The sequence below is a fragment of the Mus caroli genome, chromosome 12 (genome assembly GCF_900094665.2).
Source record: "Mus caroli chromosome 12, CAROLI_EIJ_v1.1, whole genome shotgun sequence".
Lineage (NCBI taxonomy): Eukaryota > Metazoa > Chordata > Mammalia > Rodentia > Muridae > Mus > Mus caroli.
Genome location: NC_034581.1, coordinates 52730475 through 52754037, shown reverse-complemented (window position 1 = coordinate 52754037; position 23563 = coordinate 52730475). Strand labels below are relative to the sequence as shown.

General features: G+C 40.7%; 1 protein-coding gene across 1 annotated transcript in view; it reads left to right on the top strand.

Annotated features, from left to right (window-relative positions):
• Positions 1–9000: 9000 nt before the first annotated feature.
• Positions 9001–23563, top strand: part of Slc25a21 (solute carrier family 25 member 21) — a 472867-nt gene continuing 458304 nt past the window's right edge. Inside the window, exon 1 of the mRNA XM_021179180.2 lies at positions 9001–9516. Coding sequence (XP_021034839.1) covers positions 9450–9516 — 67 coding nt within the window. The 5' untranslated portion in view covers positions 9001–9449. The remainder of the gene's footprint in view (positions 9517–23563) is intronic.

Sequence of the window (23563 nt, the reverse complement as noted above, 5' to 3'; positions counted from 1 at the left end):
GGGTTTCTCTGTATAGCCCTGGCTGACCTGGAACTCACTTTGTAGACCAGGCTGGCCTCGAACTCAAATCCGCCTGCCTCTGCCTCCAGAGTGCTGGGATTTAAGGCGTGTGGCACCACGCCCGGCAGGACAAAGAACTCTTGATGCTGGGTCCTGTAGCCGAATTTTCCAGCTATTTTGAGGGTTCCTCTTTTTCACCATTTTCAACTGCCTAACACTAGGTAGGAGAGAAAAGAAAAAAAGGATCACAGGCAAAGGGGGCGGGGCTACCACCAGACTACTTCTCCCTGATTCGTGGTGTTCAGTAGCTTGGGACAAGTGGGATTGATTCTTGTGCCTTCTCTTGGACTTGTTTTCTTCTGTTAATTTATCTTCTCCAACTTTGATGTAATAATTTTTGTTTTTATTATTTATAGTTTATATTTTATTATTATCTCTTAGAAAGTGGATTTGGATAAGAGTTTGAAGAGGAACTGGTAGGAACTGAGAGGAAGGAGAAACCTTAATCAGGATCTGTTATGTGAGAAAAGAATATTTTCAATAAACAGAAAAGCAAGAGATATAAGCTCTCAGCTACTGCTTCACTACCATGTCTGCCTGCCCGCTGCCATATTCTCCTTCATGAGCGTCGTGGGCTCAGCCTCTGAAACTGGAAGCCTCCAATAAAATTTTTTCTTTTGTAAGTTGCATTGGCCATGGGATTTTGTCAGGCCAATAGGAAAACAACTAAGATAATTCACAAGAGACATTTAGAATCTCAAGTAGGCATGACCAAAATAGAACCCCTGTATTGTATATTATAATTAAAATGCTTAGGTAAATAAGCAATGTTAAACGCTGTGAAAGGAAATGCCAAGTCTTAAAGTGAGACTTGTCAGAGCATCGGACCTTTCAGCAGAAACCTTAGAAACCAGGAAAGCAGACGACGACATATCTCAAGCCCTGTAGGTAAAACCACTCCCAGATTAATATAAACCTGCAAAGTTACCTTTCAAAATCAATGGAGAACCTTGCAAGATAAGCAGAAGCAATTCATGACTATTGTGTCCACCTCGCTGAAGATGCCTAAAAGGAATCCAGCACACAGAAATCACAAAATCATCTCAGTCAATGCAGAAAAGACCTTTGACAAAGTTACATTTCCCTTAATGATAAAGCACTGAAGAAACCATGAATGGGGGCGGGGGACATACTTTAGTCTGTTGAGAGCTAAATATGACAAATATATGGCCTACATTATGCTAAATGAGAAAACTAAAAACATTTTTCCCCAAATCATCAATGAGTGAGCTTGTCCACATCCTTATTCACTAAATTTTTTAAGTAGATAGATTGTGTCATATAATAATAATAATAATAATAATAATAATAAATAATAATAATCAGTGGACCAGGAACCCTCTAAGAATCAGGGAAGTACTAAAATGTACAGTACACATGCAAATGTACAAATTTTCTGTCCTCTAATTCAAGGTTTCTCATCAAAGGTGCTGTTGGCAGATGATGATGATGATGATGATTTAAGATTTATTTATTATATGTGAGTCCACTGTAGCTGTCTTCAGACACCCCAGAAGAGGGCATCAGATCTCAATAAGGATGGTTGTGAGCCACCATATGGTTTCAGGGATTTGAACTCAGGACCTTTGGAAGAGCAGTCAGTGCTCTTAACTGCTGAGTCATCTCTCCAGCCCGGCAGATGATTATTTATTGAAGTTTATTATTATTATTATTATTGTTATTATTTTATTATTATTATTAGCCGGGCAGTGGAGGCGCATGCCTTTAATCCCAGCACTTGGGAGACAGAGGCAGGTGGATTTCTGAGTTCGAGGCCAACCTGGTCTACAGAGTGAGTTCCAGGACAGCCAGGGCTACACAGAGAAAATTTGTCTCGAAAAACCAAAACCAAAACCAAAACCAAAACCAAAACCAAAACCAAAACCAAAACCAAAACCAAAACCAAAAAAAATTATTAGGCATTTAACAGCGTCCTTGGTCTCTATCCAGTCGATGCCAAAAGTAACTCCCTCCCCATTTATAATATCAGAATTTGTCTCCAGATATTACCTAATATAGCCAACTTAATGGAAAACCTGATTTAGAATTGCTGCTTTAAACAGGAAGTATAATAGTAAAGTCTACTTAAGCTCATGAAATCCTAGAGTACATGGCCGAGGATTTCTTATTAACAGTTTCTTGTTTACAGGAGAGGGGATTAAAGTGTGAAGGAATTGAGACCTTTGCCCAAACTACCAGTTTATTTAAGGATATGTTGCATAGCAGAACAGACATATCTGCATTTTAAAACAGACGTCTAGGCACTATAAACTTGCTATAAACTGAATCAAGAATAGACTACAGTAGCCATCATGATCTTTTCATGATATCCTTCAAGTGATATCAACTTGCTCTAAGCTATGTCGTGGCTTCTCATAACTCCTAAAATAATAGCCACGGTCCTAGTTCTAAGATCACAGTAATGGGTACTCACATCCTTTTACTTTGCTCCTAATCACAGTCATGGGTATCCACAATTACTTGCTCCTAATGCTTTTCTTTTTCTTTAGATATTCCTGTATTTTGGCTTCTTAATTTTTTTCAAGCCTTTACACAAACATTGTTTTAGCAGGGAAGTTTTCTCTGTATAAAATAGCATGTTTGCTCAATCGTCTTACATCTAGGTAACAAAGAGAGGTGTCAGCAGGGTTGGGTTCCAGTGAGGCCTCTTGGCTTACAGGAAGTCACCTTTTCATCCTGTGTTCTCATGGCTTTCCTTAGAGTTGGAGAAAAAAAAGAGATGAGGAAGAGGAGAGGGAAGAAGAGAGGACGAGGACAAAGAGGAAGAAAAGAAGAGGGATCGAGGGAGGGGAGAATCTAATGTCTCTTCTTACAAACATGCCAACCCGTTTTACTCCTAAGTTCTTATTATCTAGCTTAGCTTTAGTTATCCTTGAGTACCCTTCTCAAACTTTGTCTCATCAGTATTTAGGACTATAATATGAATGGCAGCCTCGTTCAATTTATAAGCAGGTTCATATCTATCATTAAATTAAAGAAATGTTGACTATTTTCTTATTAAAATATCTTCCATGAGTAACAGCTCTGAAGGGAAAGGCTTCCCCGATGGAGGTGTTACAGCTCTGAGCATGGAAAGTTTCCCCTCTGCAAGAGTTACAGCTCTAAAGGGAAAAGCATCCTGGCAGTCCACAACCAAGGAACAGCACAAAGTCACACCACACAACAAACCTCCCACAAGAGATTTATTGGGAAAGACAAGAGGATGCCTGCCTCTGCTCCGGTGAGAGCAGCAGGGAACTGGGCAGGAGACATGCTTAGATAGGACTTCTTGGAGGTGGAGTTTTCCAAGATGAAGATTTTCAGGGTGGGGATTGGTGAGATTCCAAGTCCTGAGCTTGGGTCAAGTCCAGGGATCGGTGGGATTTCAAGCTAAGAGGTGAGTTTTCCAGTTTAGAGATTGGTAGGCTTTAGCGGGTTTTCAAACTCGAAAGTGAGCTTGGACCTTTTACCCTACACCTTCCCTTTTTCTATATTATTTTCTTAGGACTCTGTGATGAATAAGTCATCACACTTTATGATAGCCAACAGCACCCGTAGACCTTGTTCAGTTTTCTTTATTCTTTCTTTATGATCCTCAGACTGGGTTGTTCGGTTACCTGGCATCCTGGTTCTTTTTGTCAACTTAACAAACTTGAGTCATCTGAGAAGATCCTCAACAATGAACTGCATCCACCAGATTGGCCTCTGGGGCCATGTATTTGAGGCATTTTCTTAATTAATGATTGATATGGAAGGGTTTACCTCAAATACCTCTGGGCCAGTGGTCCTGTACAGGAAAATAACGGAGAGGTAGCCTAGCAAGCCCGGGGGAGCAAGTCAAAGAGCATGGTTCTTCTGCTGTCTGTTTCGGATCATACCTCGTGTTTCCTTGATGATGGACTGTAAAATGTACGGTGAAATTAATATGTTTCCCCCAAAGTTCCTTTTGGTTATGGTATTCACCACAGCAATAGAAAACAAGCTAGAACAGACAATGATAACAGGAGCATGGGTTACTACTGTGATGAACAGACTATGTGTCTCATTGAAGAGATGGTGGAGATTTGGTATACATAAAGCTTTTGAGTTCTCAGAACGTAATGGACTCTTATGGGAGTTGGAAAATACAGATATTATGAGAGACACTGCAAACAATGGAGGCCTGGCCTATGAAGTTTCCCCGAGAGAAGAAAGATTCTATCAGTGCCATTCGTGTGATGCTCTGTGTTATTAACACAAAGTGTTTGAAGTTTAAGAAGGAAGAAGAGATTGTTCATTAACAGTGATGTACTCTTCAACAGTGCTGTGGTGGTAAGTGGGGGCAGAAAAAAGTTAATTCTGTAATTTTTAACCGATTTCAGGCAAATAAATAATTTTAAAATATAAGCTCATTATTTCAGCAGTTTTCTTCTGAGTATCAGTACATTTAAACATTTTTTAAATAGTTTTACTTATTTACATTCCGACTGTTGCCCTCCTTCCTGGTCCCCCCTCTAAGAGTTCTTCATCCCATCCCCCATTGCCTTTGCCTCTGAGGGGGTGCTCCCTCACCCACTCCACTCACCCAGCCACACCCCCACCTCACAAGCCTCCTCCCCATCTCTCTTCCCTTAGGGATCAAGTCTCTATAGGATTAGTCACATCCTCTTCCACTGAGGCCAGACAAGGCAGTCCTCTGATTATATCATATATGCTGGGGGCCATGGACCAGCCCATGTATGCTCTTTGTTTGATGACTTAGTCTTTGGGAGGTCTGAGGGATCTGGAATAGTTGATTCTGCCGTTCTTCCCATGGGCTTGCCATCCTCTTCAGCTCTTTCAGTACTTACTTCCCTTAACTCTTGCATAGGGGTCCCTGACCTCAGTCCAATGGTTGGCTATGAATATCTGCATCTGTCTCAGTCAGCTGCTGGCAGAGCCTCTCGGAGGACAATGGTAGAAATATGATGAATTGCTGAAGAAATCTCAAACAGTAGGTAGGTCAAACAATCATTACTAGTTTTGTTACTCTAGACCTTGTAGTAGCTCCAGTGTAATCCTGGGCACATTTAGTTGCAGATAAAAACTCCTCATCAAGGAGCCAGGCATGTGTGGTGGCGCATGCCTTTGATCCCAGCACTCAGAAGGCAGAGACAGGCGGATTTCTGAGTTCAAGGCCAGCCTGGTCTACAGAGTGACTGCCAGGACAGCCAGGGCTACACAGAGAAACCCTGTCTCGAAAAACCAAAAACAAACAAACAAACAAACAAACAAACAAAAAAACTCTTCATCAGCAATCTTAGCTCTGTGTTTCTTGCTGACTCTGACCTTTACTGAGTTCCAGGCTTCAGCATGCTGTTACATATGGGACCTATTTCAGTTGCTGTAGAATTGTAAGACTGGACTATTGGGCCATTAAACCTTGCATAAATTTACTCAGAGAATTCTGACCTTGTCCAAAGGGGTTTAAAAAGAGGAGGCCTGGGCTGGCCAGATGGCTCAGTGGGTAAGAGCCCCCAACTGCTTTTCCGAAGGTTCTGAGTTCAAATCCGAGCAACCACACGGCGGCTCACAACCACCCGTAATGAGATCTGATGCCCTCTTCTGGTGCGTTTGAAGTTAGCTACAGTTAAATACAGTAATAAATAACTCTGAAAAAGGGGGGGGGGTGGCTGGAGAGATGGCTCAGCAGTTAAGAGCACTGACTGCTCTTCCAAAGGTCCTGAGTTCAAAACCCAGCAACCACATGGTGGCTCACAACCATCTGTAACAAGATCTGACGCCCTCTTCTGGTATGTCTGAAGACAGCTACAGTGCACTCACATATAATAAATAGATAAATTTTAAAAAGAAAAAAAAATAGGAGGTATGTGTGTGTGTGTTTATTGTGTGTTGAGGGGAGTTCAATGAGACCACAAATCCATGTTCATGTTCTGAGGATAGGATATTGAGGAGTAAAAAGAGATCATGACCGTACAGCATCAACGTGCTCCCTTCAAATAGTGACTTGAAGGTATTAGATGTTCTGAGATAATCCAGGAGAGGTAAAAGCTTTGATTACAAAAGGGTAGGATCTCTTCCACTAGGTTCGACAGTCCATGATGAAGAGATGCTTAGTGTTAGAAGTTGCTAATGCTAGGGAAGTGCTTAAAGGTAAGGTTTCTACGGATGGATACATGGTTTGGTTGAGTGGGCACCTTAGGATATCCTACTTGTAACATTTTCATTCTGTATTTGGGGCCTGTGAGATGGTTCAGTGATAAAGGGAACTGTTGCAGCCTTCTGGTCCGAATTTTCTGAACTGGATTGCTGGGACTCACAAGTGGGAGGAGAGAACCCACTTCCTCAAGTTGTGTTCTGGCCTGCATTTGCTGTGGCTTGCATGCATCCACACATGAGTACACTCAACAAATAAATGCAAAAAGATTTTGTGGTTATTTTTTTTCTTTTTTCTTTTTACAAAACAAAGAAAGGTCTATATTTTACATACAAATAGAATTAACTTAGGAAAGGTCATTACTTTAGTTTTCTGTATGACAGAATGCACTTGGCCTGGGTTTACCATTTGAATCTGTAGTCCCACTGTTTTCAAAATGAAAAACTCACATAAATGATTGCTCCTTTTATCATCTTGAAAAACATAATTCCTGCTTTTCACAATGAAATGCTTTTGTAAGCTTTGAAATTTTGGGACTATGTCTAAAATGTGATAGATCCTCAATATTTGTTGAAGAAATGGTTTATATTGTATTTAAGATCCTATATTTTGGGCTGGCGAGATGGCTCAGGGGGTAAAAACACTGACTGTTCTTGCGAAGGTCCTGAGTTCAAATCCCAGTAACAACATGGTGGCTCACAACCACCCATAATGAGATCTGATGCCCTGTTCTGGTACTTATTTATAATATGTTATTTATTTATAATAATTTATTTATAATAATAAATCAATCTTTGGGCCTGAGCAGGGCTGACCAGAGCGAAGCAGAGGCACTAATCAATCCCCAACAACCACATGGAGGCTCACAACCATCTGTACAGTTACAGTGTACTCATATACAAAAAATAAATAAATCTTTAAAAAATCCTATATTTAATTAGTAAAATATAGTTCTCAAAACCTTTTATTTGCTTAGTGATAGAGGAGCAGGAGAGAGGGCTTTTTTTTTGTAACCAACTTAATTTTTGCCATTAGAGTTTTATTTTTATTTTTGATGATTTATTTTTGAGATTTTAATATGAGTACACGTTTCCCTTTTACTCCCTCCACACTCTCGCTTGGACTCTTTCTTGCTGTCTTTAAATCCATATTTTTTTCATTAATTGCTGCCCCAAGCATATGTTTATGTACATAATATACATTCCTAAATATAACCTGCTCAATATGTATAATATGACTTGTATGTATGTTTTCAGACCTGTCCATTTGGTATTGATGGATATTTTCAATCTGGAAAATTTTATTTTATTTTTTCGAGACAGGGTTTCTCTGTGTAGCCCTGACTGTCCTGGAACTCACTCTGTAGACCAGGCTGGCCTCGAACTCAGAAATCCACCTGCCTCTGCCTCCCGAGTGCTGTGATTAAAGGCGCGCGCCACCATGCCCGGCAGAAAATTAAAAAAAAAAAAAAAAAAAGAGAGAGAGAAACTATTTTTGTGTATCTGATCACGTAAGCAGCACATTTACCCAATTCCTCATGGTATGTAACTTTCCTAGTCAGGTGGTACAGGCACATAACAGTGTGTGTACATGTGGGGTGTGTGTCTGTACATGTGGGGTGTGTGTGTGTGTCTACATGTGGGGTGTGTATCCATGTGGTTTATGTGTACATGTGGTGTGTGTATGTGTGTGTCTATGTGGTATGTGTGTGTCCATGTGGTAGATGTGTGTCCATGTGGGGTGTGTGTGTATGTATGCATGTGTACATGTGGTGTGTGAGTGTGCATGTGTGTGTGTGTGTGTGAGCAGATACATGCAACAGGAGTGTTTGGTAGCTAGAGGTTCCTGTTGGGGATCTTCAGTTGTTCTCCATTTTACCTTCGGAGACAAGACCTATAACTGCACTGAACTGAACTGTTTGGCTAGACCTCACCAACCAGACAGCTCCAGGGATCTGCCTATCTTTGCCTTCTCAGCGCTAGGATTACAGACCCAGACGAATACTGCCTTACATGTGCAGGGAAACTGGATTTTGGTTCTTAGGCTTGCATGACAAGCACTTTACTGACTGAGCCATCTCCTCAGCTCACTACCACCAACATTTAATAGCTCAAAGAGTGAAAATAAGATATAAGTATTCATTTCGTATATTTCATTTGACATTGTATTATTTTAAATTGCACATACCCATGTTTTTGACAGAGAACAACGGCAGTTTATATGGCCCAGAATATATGTATTAAACACTACGTTTTAGAAATAACAACAGTGGGGTTTCCACAGTACTTTCTCTTATCATCTCCGGCCTGTCAGGGGTGTGGTGAGCATTCTAAATATCTGACTCCTGTGTTTCTCTTATACTGCAGTTTGCACCTTGTGGTTCACTAACAGGCACTAACTGGTACTTTTGTCAGTGATTCTAAAGGGCTAGTGTGAGTAATTCCACATTTTGTAGAAAGAAATAAGCAGGATATTGGTGCTCCTCTTTCACGTCTACCTACTGTCCCTAACAGAGAACTGCTTAAAACAGGTTTCAAGGCCCTAAGCCCAAAGAACTCGGCTTTCTGACAAGTCTGTCATATTGTGCGCAGCATGGTGACCCTGTGAACTGGGCACAGGACACTTGAATAACAAGGCCTTTATGGTTTTCAGTAAGTAAAACTCAGTTTATTATGCATGAAATAAAAGTCCAAAACCACTTCCCCCGCACAGTTACTGCACTTTGTAAGTCAGATCTGCTCTGATCTAGTTGCCGTGGCCTTCAATTTCTGGTTGACTAACTTGGAGGAATTTCCTCACTATCCCTTCTTTTGAATAGTACCGTATTTTAGCCTGCCTGGAGGGCAAGGGTCGCCCGCGGCTACATCACAGTCGCCGCTAGCTAAGGCAGCCCTTAGATAAGCAGCCAGCTAAACAAACTCCGCAGTAGGTCTCGATAGGCAAATTCATAAGCCCCTATCTTGAAGCTCGAGCCTGACCCACCGAGCTAGGTCAAGTCTACCCAGCCCCCAGTTGTCAGTGTTCCCCCTCCGGCGCCCCGGTGGAAAGGGCAGCCTCAGGCAGCGCTGGGCAAGTTCGGACCCCCTCCGCCGACCTCGCGGCGACTCGGTGCCCGAACCGCCGCCTTTAGCTGGATCGCAGCCACACCGGGAAGAGTTCAGCCCCAGGACCGACGGGGCCCGGTCTCCATCGGCGGCGGCCTTCAGAGGAGCTCGCTCGGGCAACTTGGTCACCCGGTCCCCTGGTCGCGAAGATGTCGGCCCCCAACGTCAGCTTGCTGCACGAGACCTCCCGGCAGGTCGCGGCCGGAGGGTCTGCAGGTAAGGCTGTCCGCTCGCTCCCCGCGCGCCCGCCGCTCCTCCGCCGCACCGCCCGACAACTGTCCCCCAGGCTCGCCTTCCAACCGAAGTTTTGTGTGCGAGTGCGTCCTCCTAAATCTTCCACTCTGACTCCTCTGCGAAGAGCCGAGGAGGCGAGCAGCCGGCGGCGGCGGCTCTTTTGGGTGCAGTCCCCACTAGCTGCTCTGCTCTCAGGTTCCCGGGGTTCTCTGTTCCTAGAGTGGAGCACGAAAGGATTCGCCAGTCCCTGAAACTTACTGTGACTTTGAGAAAGCTTCCCACTCCCGTCCTTTTCTTCGCTTTGACAGCTATTTTACACAAAAAAGGATTCAGTGCCAGTTCGGTCTTAAGTTTCTTAGCAAGTTTCTTCCAAGCCCTAATAGGCTAAAGAGGATCTTAGCATAGCTCTCTTCGCAGGGATTCTTTATACTGTGCGTCTTGGGGATCTATGCATGCCATAAATATATTAAAATTAAACGCTCGTGCTAACAAATGTAAACACCTTTGATGTAATGGACTCACATTAATCTGTGGAGAGACTGTAATGATGTGGGAGAGACTTTACAAAAAGATCTGTTAAAACCAGCTTGGTAGTAATTACTGTCAAATGCAACTTGGAAGAAGTTGCTCGCCATTAAATTATGCGTATGCCTAATTTTTAATATTTTTAATATTAAGCTGTAACAAGTTCATAAGTTTGGTTATTTTAATAAATTATTATAACAATGATAAATAGTATTAAGATTGATTAAAAGATACTCAATATATACTTAGTAACATTTACTATTTACTTCCAAGAAAATATGAACTTTTAAATAATCGACTGCTTCAAGCTGTGAGTAGTTTTATGTCATGAACTAGCTGCATTTCAGGGGTATCAAAAGCATCCAGATATGTCACATAATTTGCACACTTTAACATGATACAGTTATGAATATGAAGAACACAGACATACACACACATATATATATATACATGCTTGACCATAGGGAAAGCGAAGTTGGTTAACATCCCAGGCTGTGCCCAGTGACTTACAGGTATCTCTGTTGGTTTGTATAATCACAACATGTATTAGGCACAGTTAAACTCAAAGACTGTTAAAATAGATCAGACCTAATCCTGTTTTTGCTGCATATTTCTGGATAAATATTTGGCACAGATGCATTTATGTTTTTTTGTTTTTGTTTTTTTTTTTTCGAGACAGGGTTTCTCTGTGTAGCCCTGGCTGTCCTGGAACTCACTCTGTAGACAGGCTGGACCCGAACTCAGAAATCTGCCTGCCTCTGCCTCCCGAGTGCTGGGATTACAGGCATGGGCCACCACGCCCGGCATTGCATTTATGTTATTATGCATCGTTATTAATGTAAATGGAATTAATCAGTTAACATGGCTTAATGTTAAGCCATTTATAAGATAACTTTAAAATCGGCTGGTTGATTCCTATAGTTTACATTGTGGCACTGTTGATAGGTAAGAAGGATAATAAATGTTTTCATCACTCTGAAGTCATATTTTCTTCTACTTGGCCTTTAAAAGCATAATAACAAAAATTAAATTTATTGAAGCTGTAGTAAAGTAGGCTGAGCCTATTACATTACTAGAGCAAGGGCCAGAAAGAAAAAGTAGAGTTTTTATAAAACTAGGGTGTATTTGGATCTCTAATACTAGACTTCTGATTACTGGTGCTAACATGTCTCTCTCTGTGAATTATCATGGTCTTCAGGTCGCAAAGGTCAATGTCGTCCTCTAAAAGAAAGTTCTCTTATGGAAAAAAAGTAAAGAAGTGGGAGTGGTTTATCAGGAAGAGAAAAGTGTCTCATGGTATTCAGGGTCTAGTGCCATTTATTCCCTTGAGCAACTAGAACACTCAGGAGAAAGCAGGATGCAATGTTTCTTCATCTTGTCTATGCCAGTGGGCCATTACCCTCAAGGCAGGACTGTGTGTGTCTAGTCCCCAGGGAGGCCACTAGAGGGTGATAGAACCTCTGGAACTAGAGTTACAGACAGCTGTGAGACACCAAGTAGGAATGGAAGTTTGGTCCTCCGAAAGATCTGAACCACTGAATTATTTCTCTAGCCCTTATCTTCCTTTGACAAAGAGACATCTCTTTGGCATTCTGCCAAGCAGACTGGTGCGCCATGCCAACTGCCTTCTGTGGAGATGTACAAGGGGGTAAGGGTGCCAATTTGACAGAGATATTTCACTATGTGGTCGTAGAGACTGGAGAAGGTTTTTGTTTTTTGTTTTCTCTCTCACAATTAACTGTTGCTTTGCGGTTTTCCTTCCATGTATTAGAATTTGGTTTCCAACAGCTTCCAAGTATTCACGCTCCTGAATGATCTTCCTGGGGGCAGGGGTGGGAGGGAACTTGTAATTTTATTTTTAGTTCAAAATCCTAGTAATAGACTCAAAATTACCCAAATAGGAACCCACCTCTATCAATTAACAATAATCGCCTGTCCCCATTGGATGGGTGGTACAAACAGCTTGGAGATTCTCAAAGAAAAGCAGGAAAAAAAAGTAGATACACCATGAAAAGATTAATATATGTATATTATAATACATCACTCTTTTATTACAAGAGGGCTTGTGACATTTGCATTTATTTTTTAAAGATTTATTTATTTTATGTATAGGAGTGTACACTATAGCTGTACAGATAGCTGTGAGCCTTCATCTGGTTGTTGGAATTGAATTGAGGATCTCTGCTCCCTCTCTCTGGTCAGCCCCACTCGCTCAGTCCCTGCTCGCTCTGGCCCAAAGATTTATTTATTATTATTAATAAAGTACACCGTAGCTGCCTTTAGACACCCCAGAAGAGGGCATCAGATCTCAATAAGAATGGTTGTGAGCCACCACGTGGTTGCTGGGATTTGAATTCAGGACTTTCAGAAGAACAGTCAGTGCTCTTACCCACTGAGCCATCTCACCAGCCCCCAATATTTTCATTTAAAGACTGGAGGTATGCTTAGCAGCTGTTAACATGCATCTAATAGCATATATCTAAAACCTCTGTTAGGGTGTGCCATTATAGCTAGACCTTGCAGAATAGATAGAGCTTGCTACTAGTGACAACTATGTTTTGAATAAGCATAGCAAGCTTAGAAAGGAGGAATATAAAATATATAGTATATATAGGGGCATCAGGCAGTGAAATGGAGCTGAATCCTGTGTTTAAGGATATTAAATTGAATTAATGGATTGGTGGCCTTGGCAAGATCCTCCCCAGCTAAATTTAGATCCAGGAAGGGTGGTACACACCTGGAGACAGACATGAAAATCTCTGAGTTCAAGGTCAATTTACAGAGCAAGATCCAGGACAGCCAAGCTTTGGCATTGAAGGAGTTGGAAAAGAGGAAGCTAGTGATGTAAGAGAACAAGGGAACCATGTTCCAGCTCCTGCAAGCAGCACCTTTAATCCCAACACTTGGGAAGCAGAGGCAGGCAATTAACTCTCAGTTGAATTCCAGGCCAGCCTGGTCTATATAGTGAGACTCTAAAAAGGAAAAAAATGAATAAAAAGAAAAAGGGAAAAAAAAGTTCTCCCATAAACAAATAAAAAGCAATAAACAAAGAAGAAATATATAGTGGCATCTAGAAATTTGTTTAAAATGTTGGACTTCAGGCTTCCAAGTATGACTGACTGTACTGAATCTACATTCTAGGTAGGCTTCAGGTTATTGGCTTGTATTTTTATTTTAAAAGTACTGTGTTAGATCTTTGAGCAAAAGCACTCCCCAGAGTGAGAGGGCACAATTCTTATGGCAGAGGATTGCAAGTAAAATGTTTTTGGCTTTCACTGTGGATGAGAGTGGGCATGGAGGTGGGAAGAGAACGGATTGTGTAGCCTCTATAATGTACCCCTGTGTTGGCTTCCAGGGATACCTTCCATCCTTTATATTTCATTTGGTTCTGTTAAATAAGCTGTCGGCACTTTTATTTCCAGTGCCTGGCATATGTGCCTCTTGCTTTTCCCTCTCTCTGTTGAAATATTGACCACTTCCCTGGCTTGAGAATACCCTCTCCCTAATATTTTGCAAGTGATTTCCTCTTTAGGTTCTTCCAGCTTTAACATTCTCATTAACATGCAAATATGCAAATGTTAAACTAGCTAATGTCTATTGAATGCTAAATGCCAGTCAGCCCTGTGCTAAGGCCTATTGAATGTTAAGTGCCAATCAGTTCTAGGCTAAGGCCTTATCTTAGTTTAGATTACTAAACTAATTAAACTAGATTACTAGTTTAGATGACAAAACACCATCAACAAAAACCATTTGGGGAGGAAAGGTCTCACTTGGTTTATATTTCCATATTACTGTTCATTATTGAAGGAAGTCAGGGCAGGAACCTAGAGGCAGGAACTGATAGGAGGCCATGGAGGGCTACAGCTTACTTGGCTTGCTCAACCTACTTTGTTAGAGCACCCAGGACAACCAATCCAGGGGTGGTTCCACCCATAATGGTCTGGGCCCTCCTCCATCAATCGCTAATTAAGAAAATGCTCTACAGACTTTTCTACAGCTCAATCTTTTTTTTTTTTTTTTTTTTTTTTTTTTTGAGACAGGGTTTCTCTGTATAGCCCTGGCCTGTGCTGGAACTCACTTTGTAGACCAGGCTGGCCTCAAACTCAGAAATCTGCCTGCCTCTGCCTCCCGAGTACTGGGATTACAGGCGTGCACCACCACGCCCGGCTGTCTACAGCTCAATCTTATGGAGACATTTTTTCAATAGCGGCTTTTCTCCTCTCAGATGACTCTAGCCTATGTCAAGTTAACAAAATTAGCCAGCAGATGCCCACTGAGTGTGTAATGCCAGTCAGTTCTATGCTTCTCAGGAATTCATATCTTTAATCTCATGACTCCAGAAGGCAGATGACATCACAATTGCCATCACAGAAGAAGGAACTGACACACAGCGTTAGAGGGCTCATGCATGCACCCAATTACTCTCTGTTGCTCCTATTAATGCACATTTCTTAAAGAGCACTTATCTACAAGTACAATTCTTTAAATGTGTTCACGCAATATCATCCTTATCTAGAGCCAACATGATTCACTTTTATCCAAAATAAACTCCATTTATTTTAGTGGCAATTCACTCAGCGCATCCAACTGCAGCTGGGCACATTTTGGACTGAAAAGGGGCTCTGGTTGAGGGCCGAGGAGCCCGTGCTCAGCATTGGATTATCCTAAAGCTCTGCTTTATTATTATTTTCTTCTTTTCCCCTGCTACTTACAAATCTACCTAGGATTATCAGCAAGCATGACGAAAACAATCTCAGAATTCCTCACACCGGTTTGACTCCTAACATCCTTAGATTCAAATGAGTTCTAGGTGGCTTCTCCATCATTTACCCGGTCAGCTCTTCCTGGGTTCTAGGACCACTTGAGTCACTTCAGACAGAACCCTCTTCCTTATCCTCTTCTAAATGAAGATTTATTTTATTATTTTCAGTTATGCATATGTGTGTGGTCTGTGTATGGGCACGTGCACATGAAGGCCAGAGGCCTGGGATTTGGCCAAAGCGGGTGCTGGGGATGGAATTTCCACAGAAGTAGTTTATTCTTTTAACTGCTGAGCCTTCTCTCCAGCTCTGCTTCTTCTTTGTTAATAGTTTGTGCCCCTCTACATGTTCTAAAAGTCCATGGGGTTGTTCTTTTCTTTTTTCTTTCTTTTTTTTCTTTTTTTTTTTTTTTTTTTTATTTTTTGGTGGGGGGTTCAAGTTTGTTGANTGGAACTCACTCTGTAGACCAGGCTGGCCTCGAACTCAGAAATCCACCTGCCTCTGCCTCCCGAGTGCTGGGATTAAAGGCGTGTGCCACCACGCCGGGCGGTTTTTTGTTTGTTTGTTTGTTTGTTTGTTTCTTTTTTCTTTTTTTTTTTATTTTTCTCTCTCCACGTCACATATGATCCTTTCTGGTCCACTCAGATGCTTATTTACCCCAAACTCTCTTATTGACCCAAATTCAGAATCTCTGGAGTGCTGCGATGAAGTTGCACTGGCATCCTAGGAAGTCTTTCTCTTACAGGGGCCTGTTCGGTTTTCTTGTAAATTTACCAGTAGACTATACACACCCTTTCACGTTGGCAAACTTGGGGGGCCTCTGCAGTCTCTCAGAAACTTCCTCCTCAAGATTTCCAGCCCTACCCATAATGCTGCCCTAGACCTTATTCCTCCTGCGGTGGGTCACTGGGCTGGGAGGACACCAATTCTCCAACCAATTCTCTTTGTTCACCTACCCCAGCCTCATCCTGGTCCTTCGTGATTTGTAGGTATACATCCCATTCTTCATCCTCTACCTTGTATACATCTCTTCGGTTGAAATGAACTGTTCTGGAAAAAAAGAGTTTTCCAATTTTGTGTTAAGTACAGTTCAAGTACTTTGTAAATTGTAATCTCCTTAACAACCTTTTAGCAAATGAGTAAAGTGTCAGACCCTTCTGGGAGGGGAAACCCGAGATTCATGATTGGGCTTCAAGAGATTAATTCTGAGAGCATTTAAAATTATTTCTTATTCTAACAGGGAGAAAGTATGAGATTTTCAACCACAAATGGCTAAAATGATGTGGAAAAATTTTAAATCTTTTTTTTTTTTAAAGATTGGATCTTTTAATATCTTAAATGTTTATTTTTCATAGTATTTTTCCATTTTTATTCTATTGTAATGGTTTGAATATACTTAAAGGTGATGCATTAATGGTACATATCCTAGACGTCTTCTGGATTTTAATTTGTAGTAGGTAATAAAAGGGCTGATACACCAGGGGGTAGTCAAGCTTACATTTTTGATCAAGGAAATTTCTTTTTTAGAATGAGTGCAAAGGGGGCACACATGTGATTTGGATAAATGACACCTTTGGAAATTCGGGATTTGAGGAACTATAATTGTTTGATAATAAATAGCAGGTTGTAGTGAAACAGGTGAGCCCTTGTGACACATCAAAGGGAGGCTGGAACCCATTATCTGGATAATTAGGGAGAAAAAAAATTCCCCCTTATTTTAACCACAGAGGAGGAAGCAACCCTATTGCTCAAATTAATTATAAAATACCTTTAAGGGGTGTATGTTAATTATGAGTAGTTTTGTCTCTCTTTAGGAAAATCTAGTCTTCAAGAATATGCATTAAAGAACAAAACCAGGAGCTGAGTATCTACACTCGAAGAATTTCTCATTTTATTCTTGTGAATGAGATTTTAGAAGCTTTGCTACTGTCAGTATGTGGGCATTACTCAGTTGACATAAAACAACTTTCCCCAATGTTTTAGAATCAGGCTGCTAAATCAGCCCTTGTTCTCCCTTCCACCAGCTTGACCACAGAGGCTAACTCGTACAACGTTCATTTATTCTTGGCTCCACTTCCAAAGAGAGAAGTCATCACAGGTTCTAATAATTCTTAAGAATGAACTGCAACAGTACTAAGAACAACGTTTTATTTCAACTACTTAGTAAATAATGTGAAAAAAAATATTTCTGGGTCTAAAATCTTTGCCACTTCTCATAGCAATGTAATTTAATATTTCAGAATTCCAAAATCAAAAAAAAAAGATGCTACAAATCATTACCAAATACCTAAAACCTTTTTATTCCATTTCATTTTCTATTGTGCATGTGTGCATGTGTGTTTCTATTGTGTACATGCAGGTCCATGTAAGTCATGTGTCATGGCATGCAGATAGCAATTAGAGGACAACTTGCAAGAGTGGGGTATTCACTATTTAGTGGGTCCAAAGGATCGAACTCAGGCCACCAGGCTTGTCCTTCAGCCACATCCTGGCCCATTTTCAGATATCTTTATGATTTAAGTAGTGATGTCTTTAAAGTGTAAATGAAAAAAGACTGAATGAAAGGAACGAGATTCTGAAACTCCTACCTGAATTTCACACTAGAAGTAGACTGAATTCTTTCTTCTTTGTAGTGGTGATGTTTGAACTCTGGGCTTCCCATCACTGAACTGCATCCCTAGACTGTACTTGGACTTTCTCATCAGTGTCTCTTATCCCCTGGCTTTCATTCTGACATTGGTGTTATATCTAAACTGGAAAATTGTTATTTTTCAAGGAACTAGAATGTCTAAATTGTTGCAGTGTAGATGGTCGCTAGATCCTGATATGATCATAATTTTTATGCCTTAAAGATTCTTTAAGATCTGCATATCTTGGTTGTTTTTATTTTGATACAGGCTTATGTTAACTTGCTAGTGCTGACAAAACAACATCACGGGACGTTTATCCTTTCAAAATATTTGGGGCTAGAAGTCCAAAATGAGGGTTGTCAAGGCAGTCACTGTATGCTTCTCTTTCCTTCAGTCCTTGATTGTAGATTTGTTTGTCCAGTGTCTGAATCCATCCTCACACGACACCTTCTTCACACCAGTCTCTGTGTTTATGTCCAGATTCCCCAGCTTAGAAATCCCACTCTAATCCTGTACGTCCTCTTCATCTGCAAAGCTTTAGCCACAAAACTTTATTTTCGAATAAGGAAGGCCACATTCACTGACACCAAGGATTTGCACTTAAACATATCTCCCCTTCCCCCCTCACATACACATATATATGCACATACGTGTGTCGTGAATGTGCACATGGTGTGAGTACTATCACCCCTTCAGGAGTGTGAACCAGAGTTTGACCTTGGTGTCCTCCTCTGTCGATCTCCACCTTAGTTTTTGAGACAGGGTCTCTGACTGAACCTGATGACACTGTTTGGCCTGATGGTCTCTCTCCTGTCCCCTGAGATTCCAGAAAAGTGGCCTCTCACACACAGTTTTTCCCTGAAGGCTGAGGATTCAAATGCAGGTCCCCACGCTTGCCACATATGGAGTCAGTACCCCAGCTTCCTGGTATAGGAGCTCAGGTGGTCTCACGCTTCCCTTATATTGCGTTTCTCAAGGTCATATCTCATACCTCAATCTGGTTTTATGGTCTTTGTTCTTCCATTTCAACCTCTCTGAAAGTATTCTCACTTGATCTTCAACTTAGTATAATTGGTGGGTGTATTTTTACTCTTTTTGCTGAAAATTTTACCTGCCATTTTTCACATTTTTCATTCTCAACTTTATCTCATCATTGTAGGATTTCACACCTTTTTAAAATTTTCCCTTAATGTTGTTCTTGTGGTCCGTTTACAACCTTCTTCCTTTCTTTCTTTTGTTTTTTTTTTTTTTTTGAGACAGGGTTTCTCTTTGTAGCCCTGGCTGTCCTGGAACTCACTCTGTAGACCAGGCTGTCCTCGAACTCAGAAATCCACCTGCTTCTGCTTCTCAAGTGCTGGGATTAAAGGCATGTGCCACCACTGCCTGGCTACAACCGTCTTCCTATTTGCTCATTCATTTATTTTGACAGGATCTGTCTCAATCTGTAGCTGGGGCTGCCAGGCTTCTCACGATGCATGAGACTGGCCTTGAGTTTGTGGCAGTTCTGTAGTCTGCCTCCAGAGTTCAGATTTTTGCTGCTGTACCCAGTTTCTGAGTCCTTCACTGTCTCCCTTGCTGACTCTCCAGGCTTGTCTGTTACCGTCTTGGTAAAGGCCATCTGCCCTCTGGCTGACTTGTAACTCCTTACAGTGACTCCCAGGTCTATGTCTGCAACTCTGTTATTCCTCGAAGAGTGCCATTTATATTTTTAAAATATAATATTAATTTTTTGAGAAGTTCATGCATGCATATGATGTAGTTTGAACAGCCCGCCAGTTCTCTTTTCCCCACTCTTCCCAGATCACCCTTCACTTTCTACCCACGCCCACCTCTTGTCTTTAACCTGCTGAACTGAATTTGTGCCGCCTTACACTGATGGGAACTGGCCACACCCTTAACTTTTTGCTTCCTCCTACCGGAAGCTATCGGCTGCTCAGGGCTCCTTAGCTAGATGAGCGGGCTGATGAGCCACTCCCATCCACGTTGTACTTTTGCAGAGCCACACTGCTAAAGTATGCGATAGAAATTGATACTTGGTTAGGACTCTAGTGATTCTCAAAGACAATCTAGAAGTGTATTTTGAAATTACCACCTCAAATGCTACTTTCTCTTGTTGTATGGTTGTATTCATTGTGATTTTTGACTTCAGTCATTTTCATACTTTTTGCCAACTCAAGTAGTCATAAATGGATTGTATGTGTTTACTTAGCTGGGTAGATATTTTGTAGTTATCATAGTCAATAAGCATGATAAAATTAATAAAAACTGATAAGACAAATCTTATCTTCTTGAGTGCTGATAACACTTACTATTTACTGTGTTCACTTTGCTTAAATCACCTGTGTTAATTTGTGATTTCTTTTTTTTTTTGGTTTTTCAAGACAGGGTTTCTCTGTATAGCCCTGGCTGTCCTGGAACTCACTCTGTAGACCAGGCTGGCCTCGAACTCAGAAATCCGCCTGCCTCTGCCTCCCGAGTGCTGGGATTAAAGGCGTGCGCCACCACGCCCGGCAATTTGTGATTTCTTAAATAGGAGGAAAGTAAATCTCTGAGAAATGCTGTTTGTTCAAGATTAGTGACAAAGCATAGAACCCAAATTCTGCATTCTCTCTCTCTCTCTCTCTTATCTATCTATCTATCTATCTATCTATCTATCTATCTATCTATCTATCTATCATCTATATAACATCTATCTGTCTGTCTGTCTATCTATCTATCTTAATTTTTTTCACAGCTCAAACTCTCAGCTGCTGCTCTACACTCCGTAGGGTGCAGTGTGGGTTGAGAATGCTGCTTTGGGAAGTTGACTAGAGCAGAACATTACAGGATCTTTAAATATCAGACCTTAGCTCACGTGTGAGTCACCTTGCACAGAACAGATCTCAAGTATTTCACTTCTGTTGTCCAATACATATGCTTAGTTAAGGCTCTTCTAAGCCTTATCATCATATGTCATTCATGAAACCCTTATCCAACCAAGTAAGACGCATGCATGCCTTACTGTAAGATCTTCCCTACAGAACACACTGAAGCTTAGCCATGAGAAGGGAAAGAACCTTAAGTTTTTGAAGTGTGTGTATTTTCAACCCCCTACCCCCAGAATAATAGTAGCCAGTTTGTGTTAGATGAAAGAGTGGACTTAGCTTTTTGTATATAAGACCTATAGTATCGTAGAGTGAATATATATCTTCCTCTTCTGTGTTTTTATTTTTTAACAGAATTAGATGACATCCACAGTGAAATTATGCCCACAAAGAGTTTTATAGGATGAACGCATTAGGGAGAGAAAAGATGATTATTAGCATGCTAATATTTCTTCATTATTTATGGACCACAAAGAGTGAAACAATTGTAGAAAAGTGTTGTTTCTTTTTTGTTGTTGTTGCTGCTGTTATTGTTATTTTGGAAAATTATTGTAGTGAAACATGAAAGCACTTTGCTATAACCTAATACTATCTCCTGAGGTTCGAGGGTGAACAGGATTAATTTTGAGCTTTCTAGGAGGGCTAGAGGATCACAGTCATTCCTATCAAAATCTAAACCAATCCTTCTCTACTCATGCAGACCTATAGATGGCGCTGTCTTCCTATGACTTAGATGAATTGCTTAAGAAACAAGGTAGATTTAGATCTAGAGATGCTTACTTCTAATTAGACTCCATCATCACAAAGCATTTGGTACAGATTCATTCCTTCAGATGCCTTGCAGAGAATCTAGAACACTCTATAGTTGAAAGATACAAAGGACTATATTTTAGAATTAAAGCTTTCTTTAGTTAGAATTAAAGTATGGTTTTCAGTTATGTGTGGGAAAATAAGCTAGATGTAGAAATAGAAAAACCATTTCTATTTACTATAATATTGATTTTTTTTAATGGAAGTTTTTGCGATGTAATCCTGGGTCCAAAATTGTTGATCAATTTGAATAAATATCATATAGATTTTTTTAAAGATGTTATAGGTCACTTGAAACTTCTGGATTCTGTAACTGGGTTTTTCAAGGTTTTCATAGCTAGAGGGTGCATTATGGTATTAGTAAATTATAAACTTCGTCAGCAAGATCAGGAGTACCGAGTACACAGCTGTTTTATTTTTGCATCAGAGTCAGCTTTTGAGGATGTTTCTTGTTTTAAAGCAGTGGCATTTACCATAAGAAATTGAAGACATTGTGAATAATAATTGTCCTTAAATATAAATTTCAAATAAAAAATTACATTGATTCATACTGGGTTGTAAATTTTGTTTGTTAGGAAATACTGAACGTTGGTTTCTGTAAACACACCTTTAGCCACATGATGGCAGTACAGCTTTTTTTATGGCTTTTTAGTTTAATGATTATGAAATTAAACTTTTTCATCCTTTCTTAGTGAGAAATGCATGTGGGTAAGGGGTTTTGAGACAATTGTAATGAGGATAAATTCTGAAGGTGCTTAATAAAAGAAGGTAGAAGAGATTGGTTAGCAATTTGCTTATTGATTGATTGATTGATTGATGAGGCAGTTTTTAGTTGTAGTAAGAAACCATACTCTTCAAAATTGGGACTTTGATAATACCAAAGTGGTAAGTCTATTGGGAGTTTTCTCCCAGACAGCAATCAGCTCTCACCAGCACCTTGTTTGCTGATAAGCATTCAGTGGCTGCTGTTTAGATTAGAAGCTCAGCAGAGAGAAAGGGAAGAATGTAAGAACAAACCTAGAGATCTGGCATTCAAGTTCAAAAACAAAGCAGCAGCACTGTCTTTAATGCCAGTGTAAATGTTGTTGGATTTACATGTTCTGTAGTTAGAAGGTCCATCTGCCCTGTCAATAGCTATAAACTAATATCATATGAACTTACAATTTCTTCATGTCTACACTTACATCATATGCAATATATAATGTACAAAATTATTTTCAGTCTTCAAGTGTGTTTTCCACCATTACTTTGGTTTTTATGTTTGTTTGTTTGTTTCCTCCATTAGCTGAAAACCTTGCATGGTGAAGATCCTGCAAAGAGAGACTGCCTGTTTGGTAGAGATTGTATTTTCTTTATTTTGTGTCTCCTGGACAGCAAGTGGCTGGCTGACATCCACTCAGTTAATGTAGTGTTTTCTATAGAGCAATACAATTCCATGTTTATGTGTCTTTGTCTCTGCAGAATGACTATGTCAGCAGTAAAGAAAATAACTCCTGCTCTGGTGGCTCGGAGCCCGTTCACGACAGCCTAGCTTTCCTTGAGGGAACAGTCGGTGTTTGTTTGTTTGCTTTTTTTTTTTTTTGCTTTTTGCCAACTTCAAAACCTTTTGGTTTTGGAGCTAGGGTATATCTAAATGAGAGTGATTCTGTGTTAGCCAATGTGATTTGCTCTCTCTAAAGGAATGTCTGATATGTCATTGATAAAAGACTTAAGGTTGTTTGTATGCAAATATACACAGAAATGCTTTCTTTTCTTTCTTTTTCTTTTCTTTCTTTCTCTTTTTGGTTTTTCGAGACACAATTTCTCTGTGTAGCTCTAGCTGTCCTGGAACTCACTTTGTAGACTAGGCTGGCCTCGAACTCAGAAATCTGCCTGCCTCTGCCTCCTGAGTGCTGGGATTAAAGGCATGCATCACCACCGCCTGGCATACAGAAATGCTTTCTATTGTAAACTATTTTCTACATTCTATTACTTAAATAATTAGGAGGGGAGTATACAGTTTTGTAAAGTCTCTCTCTCTCTCTCTCTCTCTCTTGCTTTTTTTTCGAGAAAGGTCTCTGTATAGCCTTGGCTGTCCTGAAACTCACTCTGTAGACCAGACTGTCCTCGAACTCAGAAATCTGCCTGCCTCTAACTCCCGGTGCTGGGATTAAAGGCGTGCGCCATCACTGTCCAGCTAAGTATTTTGAAAGAGTGGATCATGTATTTTGGCTACACTGAGCTCAACCAATTCTCTCACTCTTGAGTTGCTGGAAGTAAAGGTTTGCACCTGGCTCTGTAGAGTCATTTTTTTTTTAATGGGTGTGTTGAGTCTTTAGAAATCATCCCAGCCGGTCGGCGGTGGTGCATGCCTTTAATCCCAGCACTCAGGAGGCAGAGGCAGGCAGATTTCTGAGTTCGAGGCCAGCCTGGTCTACAAAGTGAGTTCCAGGACAGCCAG